An 11,863-nucleotide genomic window follows, 5' to 3' on the forward strand; every position below is an offset into this window, starting at 1 on the left:
GAATATCTTTTGCACTGATACTAACAGTAATGGATGCAATGCATTAGCAGAAATTGAAACCCTCAACAAAAGCCAGGTTTTTGTTAAACGTATATAACTTGCACCTACCTCAGCTAAAGGCTGCCAGGAGGTGTTCATTTTGCACTAAACGAGCACGATTTATGGAAAGATAAGAAAATACAGATATTTGAATTCAGATTGCAGGGAAAGCCCTTGCCAGAATGAAAATTCTCTTTATTTCCTAGACTATTTTTGTACGCTGGAATGACTTTTGACGGGGTGGATACTTATGAGAGTCAAATGACCCTACGTGCTGTTTGAAAAAATTAAGATGACCCCGGCCATAATGACTGATGAACACTTCCTTATAGAAAACGACTTCCTGAATAAACGTGGAGGCCATAGCCTGACGTTGTGAAAACATAACACAAATTGCACTGTTTGTTTCGTATAAATAGCAGAGATATCAAAGATCGAACCTTGAAATCGTGCCAAACATGCCATGCAGTTGAGTGAGCTCAACTTTTTTTGCGAAAATTTCGTTTTTTCAACTGACTGAGGTGTCCGTTTCACCGATGAAAATACAAACGTAACGAAGTTGGACTGACTAGGTGACCTCGTTCATTTTTGTTTTCGGTGTCCACAAATAGGGCAATATAACCAAATGACATCGACACAGAATGTCACTATACAAATGGTACGTTGAGTTGTCAAACAAAAGAACAGATCAATGTTCCCTCAGAATGTAAGATACAACTTTTATTCTATACTCATCTATGTGTTCTGCTGGTAAAGAACGAACAAGTTTTTTTCCTATTCCAATCGTCCTATCCAAATACGGAATGTCCATACCTATGAACGCGCAGTGTAACTAGTTATATCAACCAGAGTGTTGACGACTCGCCCGTACCAGAAGTCATTTGGCAACCAGAACAGTGCATGAACGATATGCCTTTGATCCATAAAAAGAAACGAAGGCTCTAGTTTCTAACAATGGCAAAAAGTACAAAAAGATACAGCTATTTACCCATTAAGAGAAGTTAAGAAATTTGATAAGAAAGGTCATTTAAACAACCTACCTGTTCAGGTGAAAATGTCTTTGTTATAGCTTTGTCGACAATGACTCATAAAAAGACTCATAAAAAATCACCCTCCTTACTATATAAACAGTGAACTTTGAGTACACACATACATACATACATACATACATACATACATACATACATACATACATACATACATACATACATACATACATACATACATACATACATACATACATACATACATACATACATACATACATACATACATACATACATACATACATACATACATACAGACAGACAGACAGACAGAAAGACAGACAGACAGACACCAGAATAGAGAGAATATCATTCTTTTATCTGAGAAAAGTTCAAATCTATCAATGAAACTCGCTCTTGTAAATATGGTTAATGTTTGGAATACTTGATTGTCGCTTTTCAGTTTCGATCATTTCAATTTATATCATGTTGTGACATCGTGGCTCTGTAAATTTTCATGACATCCGCTCGTCTAGGTAAGTTTTCAGTAGAAAATGGCGACTACATTAAATTCAGTTATTTCGCCACTTTATGCATCACTTTGTTGTCCTTTATAACTTAAAATTTTACACATTTGAAAAGTAATATTGATCGCCCAGTTAAAGCGATGAAATTCGTTTCTTCGCTTCGATAAAGTGTGTATGTGCGATGTATGATAGTGAGCATGCGTGCGTGAGTGCTTCACGAACTCTACAACGTGTTGAGCGGTCTCAGTCAGAAAAATGTAACAACTTAACCGGCTATTGAACCACTCTTTTTTTGGGAGTGGAGATTTAGCCGAGTGGTTTTGTCTGTGGCCTCTCAGCTAGGCGACTGATGGCGTATGTTGTGGGTTCGAATCCGATTGAAAACTATCCGTATTGAAAGCCTGGAGTATCGAATATCTGATATCGTTATCTTTAATGGTTGTCCCCCTCGGGCTCTGCAGGGAAAGATTGGACCGCTGGGACTGTCCCTGGGATGGTCTGCGCCGTAGCGTAACCGCTTTGCATCTGATAGGCCGGTGGGCTTCCTTCTGTCAAAACTTGTTGAGAGGTCGGAAAGTCTGTGGACAGGATATCTCACAAAATTAGTAGAATTGAACAACAGTAGCTATAAATGTACATAATCAGTTCAGAAAGACAGCACGATCCTATCGCAAAATGCAACTTTGATAACTACTGATGTTAGTGTACAGCATAATTGTCAATCATTTTATATTTAGGCTGTGAAGACAACGCTTCTATCTACGTGCACACTTACTGTTTGTATACATATTCTGTGCAGTAGCTGGAATCATGAACACTGTTCCCGAAGGCTGAGCTCCTTGTACTGAGTACATCATATTCGTGGCTCCCATTGCTCCTTCTCCTGTAGTAACGTATATTATCTGTGTGCGATTAGCAATGTAATTGTATATGTTAAACTTTAAGGTTAACTATAGAAGGAAAGAGACTCTTTCGAGACATAGTGATCAGACTGTGGAATGGTTATTTCTAAAGATTACCACGTAAATACGGGGCTAAACAGCCCTAAAACTACGTTTGTCTAGTCATTCAATTATTGGACACACAATGTTCAATTTCAGGACTTTTCTATAGTTCATGCTCAACTGCAAAATCAGGGCTCGAAATAAACTTTCCCCCCTGGTAGTCCATTTGGGCTACCATTTTCTGAAGTTGGTAGTCCAGTGACAAGGTTTGGTAGCCCATGCATATTTTAGTTTAGGGATATTGTTTTTCATTAACCAGACAAGAAAAAACAATTTTTCAAGATTCTGCCCGTGAAGTGAATTTTCTAGTCATTTGATGTGAAGAAAACTTACACACCAAGTACTAAAAGGAAACAGGTTTAACCCCCCCCCCCCAAAAAAAAAAAATGTTTCTGGTCCTTGACATTTAGCAAAAGTGATGCGGCGATGCGGTTTTCTTTTTTTCCCCTTTTTATTCTTAACAATGCTGGTTTGACACAATTGATGCAACAGTTATAGTCTTTTATCACTGGCTGCATAATGCTTCCGTTTTCTTTTTAACAATTTTGGACATGCAAACAGGGATATCAAGGATAGCTGTACTGATCAGTATGTAATCCAAAAAAATGCCATGACGCGCAGGTTCTGAAATGACACACGCGGTGACCAGAAACGATCTTTTTTTGGCCTAATGGACAACAGTGATACTCAAAAGTTTGATGATCTACTAACGACTTGTTTCATTCTCAGAGTTGTATGAAAATTTTGATAGTCGTCATGATAACGACCACGATCTTCTCAGCACGTCGAGACTAGACATACTGTAGCAGTGCTAAAACTAGACCATGGGCTTTCTGTAGGATGGAGGGATATTGCCCGTGATTGATACACTATGATCAAAATGCAATGAAAATGCGTTTTCATTGACCATCACTTCCAGTGCCTTTCATTCAAGTACGTCAGTTCAGATATTGAACATTGCACGCCAAGTACTGACTGAATTTTATGTCCCGGTCTTTGGTAGTCCATGTGGGCTACCATTTCATGGATTTTGGTAGCCCAGGGAAAAGTTGGTAGTCTGTGGACGCGGGACTACCGCTACTTTCGAGCCCTGAAAATGTTCAAAAGCGTTTAACTCTAGGTAAAATAAATTCGAGATAAATATAAAACAATATGAATAACATGCGATAAAAAGCAAACACCAAGCAAATTATCATATTAAACATAGGATAATCAATGACGTTGTTAAATTGCCATAAAAGAAAGTATTTTATTTGTATTTGATGCTTCAAAGTCACCACGGCACATTTCAATTTATTGGGGATGGCGTTCCACGGCTTTGGACCAAAAACTACGCAAAAGTTTGACCTGTATACTCATTTAACGATTTTACTGCTGGCAGCTAGATTCATATTGCAATGTTTATCTTAATTTTGTTGATGTCGTTGAGCATACCACAGACAAATATAGAAACAGACTAGCAACGGGTATTGTTCAAGGCGTGAAGCTGTTACGTAACCCATCCATGTTCGCCTCGCCTCAGGTAGCTCTCGCCTCTCTTTTCCGAAGAATGCCGACCATGCATTCTTCGGTAATTTTCGGATTTTCGCCAATTGTTAAGAGAAAGTATGTTCGGCAAAGTTTGTGTTGTTGTTGTCGTGTGGTGCTGAGCAGAATTGGCGTGCTGGCGAAAACGGGAGTGTTTTGAGCTTCAGGGAAGTGAGTTTTACCATTTGAAAAATTCCTCTTATATTTTTATGAATATATAATGAGTGTTTTTAAACCAAATTTGAATGCCTTTTATCGATACTGTCTGGTTTTACTCAATTTTTTTACGGTCAGTCATACCGTCTTTATCGTGACTGATTGACTCTTTATATTCGCTATGCAATATGTGCATTGGAAATGCATGTCGAGCTTGATGCAAAACACGGATTCTGGAGCGGACCAATCACAGTTGAGTAAAATGGACCAATCAGGTTACATTACGTGGTCACTTTAGGACCAATCAGAGTGAAGCTGTGATCTTTGTATCAATTTTCTCATGTTGTTTTGGCTACAATTTTCCCGCCTAACGAACACTGTAGTTTTAGAGATTCAAGTAACTTTGGGGAGTTCAGAGTATCAGTTCTGTTTGTCGTTTATCTTTGCAATAAAACCTCAAGTGTTTTATATGCTTTACTTCTACAACTGGTGTCGGAGACTCGTCACTGCCATCAAAGAACCTGCTTCAACACTCCCCCCAGTCTTTTACACGTTCGTCAAGGAAGGACATGTTTATGAAACTGCTGGCGTGTTATGTTTTGATTGATGTGAAGCAGTGTTTCTGCCATGAGAGCTCACAAAGTAACTTTGCTTGCTACGCGACTGGCAGCACGATGCCATCTCGTCGTATTTTTTGCATAATCTCGTGCAATTATCAACCACTAACAAAGTTTCCAAAAAGTTTAACACCTTTGAAGTTCATTTTAATATGAAAAGGCCATAGTCTACTGAGACGACCATGGAACAGAAGGCATGCCGCGTTGCTAGTCTGTTTCTATTTGTCTGTGACCATACCTTGTCACACATGTACTATGGTTCTATACTTTAACCCCAAAACGTGAATTTTACCCTTGCCTTAAAGGAAGGTAGTAGTCAGAACTGCGCGTGTGCCACTTTCTTGTTTACAAACAATGTATTTCATGCATGATATCTATATTTATCAATTCAACATAGCAGAAATATTTAAATTTTACGATATTCATTGCTAACAAAACATGTTTTAACTTTCGTCAATCGCTAATACTATTTACATCGGTCGTTGCGGTCCCTGGCAGCCTTCGAGCAGAGTTCCGACGACTGCCTCCCTTTAACCAAAAGCCAATTTTATCGGATCATTGTATATTGGGACTATATTATTGCTTCAAAGAATCACCCTGCACCCTCACTGCATTACTCTGTACACATTGTATTTACCAAACGAACGATTCCTCAGGTTATACGTGAGAGCATGAGTATAAGTTTTGAATAAGACTTTAGAGATTTTTGGCGTATATGTTGGCATGGTGTTCACCGCTAAAGCTGAACTAAGAACACTCAAAAGATAACGTTCTATACAGATTAAGTTAATGCTATATGATAGGGAGTAAGGTACTCCATAATTGGCTTTCTTGGGATCGTCTGGGAGAAGTACAATCGGAGAAAAAGATCAAGTAATTAAAATGAAATGAAATTTGCAGTCTTACCTGTTGTGTCTCTCTATTCTTACAACAGCAGCCCATACAGCTGTAAACAGAGTTGATGATGGACAATATCGCCGAAAGAACCGCCACGATTATCATGATTGAACCTGCTGCGATGCAAGCATCACTCTGTGAATCATAAAATTAAATCAAATCAAACTACATATGCAGTAAAATCAAACTGAATTAAATCATACATTTCTGACAGCATTGATGTGTCGTATGGTGCGTCTCAGGTCCCTCTCAACTCCCTTCAGGTATTTCTAGATCTGTTTCACGATCAATTAGATTCCATTCCATTATCATGCATATTTTATAAGTGTATGTAATGGTGAACATAGCCTACGTATATGTGATGATGAACATGGCCCTTGTATGTGTGATGGCCATTGTTCTTGTTGACAAAGTAATTCCGGACGAAGTCCGGAATTCAACTCAAATTCATAACAATAAAGCAATAGCCAATGTATCCGTTCATTTGCTTGTATTATGCATTAATATCAATAAATAGACAAAAAGCAAAATACATAGATACGTATATCAAGGTAAATACATTCATTCATACATTTGTACATACGTACGCACATACATACGTACGCACATGCATACATACATACATACATACATACATACATACATACATACATACATACATACATACACACATACATACATACATACACACACATACACATATACATATACATACATCGTCATAAGCGACTCCAACAGCGATAGAACTCAAAATGAGCAGCGTTGGACAGAACACTGTCGCGTTGATGATCGACAAGACCATTGATGCTACAATCTAAAAGAAGAAAACAATGGAAACTGATGCAAAGCAAAACAACAATGGTGACAGGGTGGTTTATCCCGTTATGTGATTGAGCGTTGTCACTGAAAGGCCATCCAATTGTCCAATAATACATTGACGTGTCATTTAGCTTAAAATCACTTGCCACTTTAGGTTTATATGAAGTGTAAAACAGATCTAGACACAACGAATCATGCTTGGTCTCAAACTCGATGTCGCGCTAATCATGAGTCCCTTTGACATCTGAACCGTGATACTTCCGTAAGGAACTTATGTAAAAAGATCAACACCAGGATTATCATACATTCTAAGATGCCCATAACATAGAGACCCAGTACTTACCGGTCCTATGCTCTGCTTCGATGCAGATAAACATCCCAAGGCGCCTGTCACTAAGATCTGAAAAATGGAAGAAAGTTAATACATAGGATCAATATAAACGACCATTGTTATAAACGTTTATATTCAGACCAGGTATCATCAAATTTAACAGTTGTCTCGTAGCTGTAGGTCTATAAGGCTGTAACATGACTTGTGTCGTGGATTGATCATTGTGCAACATGTACGTCGTAGTGTTTTGCCCTCGTATCAGGATGAGGTTAAATAGATCACGCTATAAAGAAATATCTGCCGAATGGCAGGGAAATGCTAAAATCATCATAAACGCGCCACCTAAAGGGCCATGTTGAATCACATAACGTCATAAGTTGACGTACGTATATACATTTTCGTAGATTGTAATTGTATAAAGTTTGAATGATCTCAATTCACGCGCGTCCGAGTACAGTCTAACTCAGGATAGACCCTTTACTCTCAGTCCATCGTGCGTGGGCTCAAAACATAAAGCAGATATATTAGATCAAATTTGCCGTAAATTGAAAACAATTGACCAGCCCTGTAAACACGCTATCACAACGTCCATGTATAAAGTATGAATACAATTGGTTCACACCGATCCGAGTAATGGCTTCGGACACGGACCAGATGTGAACTGAATGTGCTCACATGGTTTACAACAGGTTTATTACATCAGATATCTGTCGATCATTATATGTAGGTTTCATCAACTTCCGCACAGTATTTTCGGAGTTAAATCACTAATCACAAAACCTCATTTAATATGCAAATGAGCTATTTATTAACTTGACACAGCCCAATGCCTTCTTGAGGCAATTAGATATCTAACAGATCAACATCTGTAGCACGTTTCATCAAATTTAATGCTATAATGTCGGAGTTATATCATTAATTACAAAGTTCATTAAATATGCAAATGAACCATTAATTAATTACACACAACTAATTACTTCACAACGCTGTCATACATCTGTCAGATCAGTATCTGCAGCAGATTTCATCAAATTTGGTGCATTTATTTCGACTAATTACAAAACTTTATTAAATATGCAAATGAGCTATTTATTAACATAGCACTGCTCAATGCTTCTCAGGACAATTAGATGTCTATCAGATCAATATTTGTAGCAGATATCAAATTTGGTGTAGGAATTTAGGAGTTATATCAGTGATTACGAAAGTTCATTAAATATGCAAATGAGCAGATAATTGAAATGACACTCACAGTATCATCATAATATTCTGAGATTGTCATCAGTGGAAATTACATGATATTATGTGCAGTATTTCTTTATATATGTCGACATTGTCCTTACTGTCTCCATTGGAAACCATTATATGAAAAAAAAAGATATTTCATAACTTCATTAATATGCAAGCCACACTAACCAAAATCTAATCAGTTCTTGCATTTAGCATATGGTACATGTATACTAAATCTGACTAGAATCCCTTCAGGCGTTCTTGAGTTATCGTGTTAAGAATCAGACAGACAGACAGACACACTCAGACAGACAGACAGACAGACAGGTAGACACACGTGAGCTATAACTGCAACAAAACTCTGCCTCCGAGAAGAAAATCGCTCATTTGATTTCGCCGCATTATAAACATTTTCCTTGATTGATGGAAAACAGAAACCAGAGGCCATATTCCATCGTATCGCAAAAGAAACTGATACGTTTGTGTAGGCCATGATATACTCTTCCTTTATCAGGTTCAAATGAGATCTGTTCAGACATTTCTGTATAAACGTTTTGATATGAAAGCGTCGTACTTAAATGACTGATTAGGGGCTAGGTTGGACCGTATCGCAAAATTGACTTACATATGTACGTTTATAGTCCATTGTTCGTGTGTCGTGTGGCGAGATGGAAGAAAATCAGTCAGTGCATGTTTGCTTAACGGCTCTTTACCCCAAAGCCCGTAAAAAGCACGACAAAGTGGCCACTACATGGCCATCTATGGTCGTTTTACAAAACAAACTAAATTAATGGTCCTTGGTTAACCAATGAAACCTATCAAGGTGTATCTGAGTGATTCGCTGTGGCAGTGGTAAAAGATTTCCACGCGTATCGCAATGACGTAAATATATGCACGTCATAGCGCATTATCTTTGAGCCAAGTTTGAATGAATTAAGGTCAGACATGTCAGAGAATTAGCCCTGGACGCACGGACAGACGCAGTCCAATCTGTGAGACTCAGTCCCCAAGACTACGTCCGCGGGGACTAATGGCACACCGTGGTCACCACACCGTGCCTGATTCCGTCGATGTCATGGGTGGTCAGATCAACTCATAGAGACGTGTCAAATCTTACCAGTTTTATCATTTATTTACCTAAGCAGGGCAAAATAAACTTTTAGTAATTAGGTGAAAGGTAACAGGCGAATGATTTGTTGGGTCCGAGATTACGCAGAATTAGAGCAGTCTGAAGATTGCAAAGTTGGTATTGCGTAAAATATATATATATATATATATATATATATATATATATATATATATATATATATATATATATATATATATATATATATATGTATATATATATATATATATAATGATACCGTGTCATAATACATTAGACATATGCTACAGCAAGGTGAGATATTAAATATTCGCCAACAGATGTCCAGGAATAAGTAATAGAAACTTAGAGATGTAAGACATTTAATGAGCGCGGCGGATACTTACAAAAACTCCGCACCATATCCCTACGCCGCTCTCATGCAATGTACAATACCCGAAAATGACGACTATGCCGGCTACTATCGAGACTACACCGAGGATTATTTGGGTAATGCCAATACCAGCGACTGTCTTGTGAGGAAAACCGAATCCTTGTCCTTGATTTTGTTGATTCGAGGTTTGTAGAATTATTGGTGACTGTTGGTATTGTCCTTCATTGTATGTAGGTCCTGCTGGCTTTGACTGCTCCATGTCTACTCTGGGTTGATGCAACGATAAAATAGGATCTGTGTCATAAATCAGACAATTTGAGAAAAGGAATAGCTTTAGACAGTCGGATAAAAAATTGATGCATCTAATAGAATTAATCCATACCTTCCACGTCTGAAAAACACACCTCTCCTGTTGTACAATGTTGGTTTTCACTGAAGTTAAAAACACATTCTTGTAAAATAACCCAATGACGTCACGTGTCGCGAACCCGGATGTTCTCTTCGCCTCCGATGTAATTTGATGTGGACAATGTACTTATCTCATTTTCAAGTGATGTAATGCTACCAAACGTAACCGCGTACAGTAGAAATGTTGACGATATGTAAACGTGACACGAATGATACCATGTTTGCTTTGAGTGATGTATAAAACATCGCTTCTGCCTCTATATGATTATCTGTGGCTAAAATCCTGGGTCTGGCCTTGAAATAGTGCCAAACATACCATACAGTCGAGTAAGCTAAATGTTTGCAAACATATTGTTTTATAAACTGAACTTTCCGCTTTATAGGAAAGAAATAGCGTAAAATGGGAAGACTAAGGTGATATTGATAATTTTTGTCAATGTTACAAGTCCGTGGCTAATACGAAGATATAACCAAACGACACCGCAGCGCATGTCGGCCTACAAAAGTCGTGTGTAGTTGTCAAGCTAGAGTGCACAACATCTAAAAATTATTACGTCTTTTGCAGTATTAATGTGATGTTGGTGAAATACAGTTTCTTGTTCTATCCCTATGTCAACGTCGAAATACGAAGAGTTCAAACATGTCAACATGTATGTCAGCAAGTCAACATGTATGTCAGCATGTAATTGTGTAAATGATCATTGTTATTACGATGACTGAAGCAAATTTGGAAATCCGAAAAATGACCAGTCAACAACTTACCTGTTCAGGTGGAAATAACTTTATCTTGTCCCTGTCGATAATCTATTGAAACATATACGTCATCCTCGCTGTGCAAACATGTTATCACTGTGCGTGAAGGCACGGCACCGTGTCATTGCGCACGCGCTACATGTATATGTACCTCGTACCGGATAGTCGGAGCATATGCCCCTCTATAGCTCTGTGTGATATCACACAATTGTGTAAAGTTCACAAAGTTGTGAAAGCCAATATTAGTTTTCCAGAACATTTCGTCGTAACCGATAAATGGAATAAAGATTATGAGGGCTATTAATTATCGTAGGAAAACTCCGTAAGCTCCAAGGCTACTTGACTCTGTTCAAGTCGGTGAATTTTTAAAAAATAAAACCATTTATAATAGTTTCTCTTGTGTCTCTCCTATTTCGTACAAACCTATTCGGAATTTGGTAGCCCAGGCCAGGTTTTCCCAGCGATTGAATGCGTTACCTTTGAGTCTGCGCAGTGTAGGGAGTTAGTTTCTGCATGAAACTCCCCTGTATAGCGTTCACCCGACTCATCGCGTCCACTCCACTCACGCGCGCGTTTCACATGAAAGCAAAATACATATCATTGCGTTCACTCCACTCAAACATTAACAAATCACAGACTTGAACCAAGTCTACACGGCTACATAAAACTCGCTATACTATGTTAAAATTTGTACGAGAACCGCAATAACACTGTGTCAACACAGTCCACACAGAATATAATTCCGACTTCCGCAGTTTTCCGCGCTTATTTGAACGAATAAAAAGTCTGTGACTTGTCCCTCTGCCTCTACTCATGGCCTACAGAGTTTGGTAGCAGACGACAATCTGGTATGGAATTGCGAGCGCTGAATGCATGTAGAAATCAAAGTTATCATTCACTTCGCGACCGCGAAGTGTGCAATGAAGAAGCGTAGGCAAATACGTTAACATATAGTACACTTCTTGAAACGGGACAAATTGCTTCGAAACGGCCGGGACAAAATATGAAGACAATCAGATTGACAGGTTACAAATTTCAATCCGTCATTAAGTTCAGGGTCCTGTTCATACCCCAAATATTTGAAATTCAAA

The 11,863-nt window shown here is 38.3% G+C and overlaps 1 protein-coding gene across 1 annotated transcript; it reads right to left on the reverse strand.

The window, feature by feature from the left end:
- Positions 1-1,383: 1,383 nt before the first annotated feature.
- On the reverse strand, positions 1,384-10,014 carry LOC139117514 (membrane-spanning 4-domains subfamily A member 18-like). Its single transcript, XM_070680708.1, has 7 exons — positions 9,994-10,014; positions 9,625-9,905; positions 6,916-6,972; positions 6,469-6,567; positions 5,763-5,888; positions 2,328-2,454; positions 1,384-2,130 (listed from the first exon to the last, which is right to left on the reverse strand). The coding sequence occupies exons 2-7, from the start codon at positions 9,868-9,870 to the stop codon at positions 1,985-1,987; spliced, it is 801 nt and encodes a 266-aa protein (XP_070536809.1). The 5' UTR covers positions 9,871-9,905; positions 9,994-10,014; the 3' UTR covers positions 1,384-1,984.
- Between the last annotated feature and the right edge of the window lie 1,849 nt (positions 10,015-11,863).

This window comes from Ptychodera flava, chromosome 2 (assembly GCF_041260155.1).
Source record: "Ptychodera flava strain L36383 chromosome 2, AS_Pfla_20210202, whole genome shotgun sequence".
In the NCBI taxonomy this organism is placed as follows: Eukaryota; Metazoa; Hemichordata; class Enteropneusta; family Ptychoderidae; genus Ptychodera; species Ptychodera flava.

Bases quoted from the DNA above. Each gene is read 5' to 3' on its own strand.
- LOC139117514 (XM_070680708.1), bottom strand. From the start codon at position 9,870: ATGGAGCAGTCAAAGCCAGCAGGACCTACATACAATGAAGGACAATAC. The intron at 5,889-6,468 runs GTATGTATATGT...TATGATTCACAG, and splicing joins TTGGAGTCGCTTATGACGAT to AGTGATGCTTGCATCGCAGC. The intron at 2,131-2,327 runs GTAAGTGTGCAC...TCCTGTCCACAG, and splicing joins ACAGAATATGTATACAAACA to ACTTTCCGACCTCTCAACAA.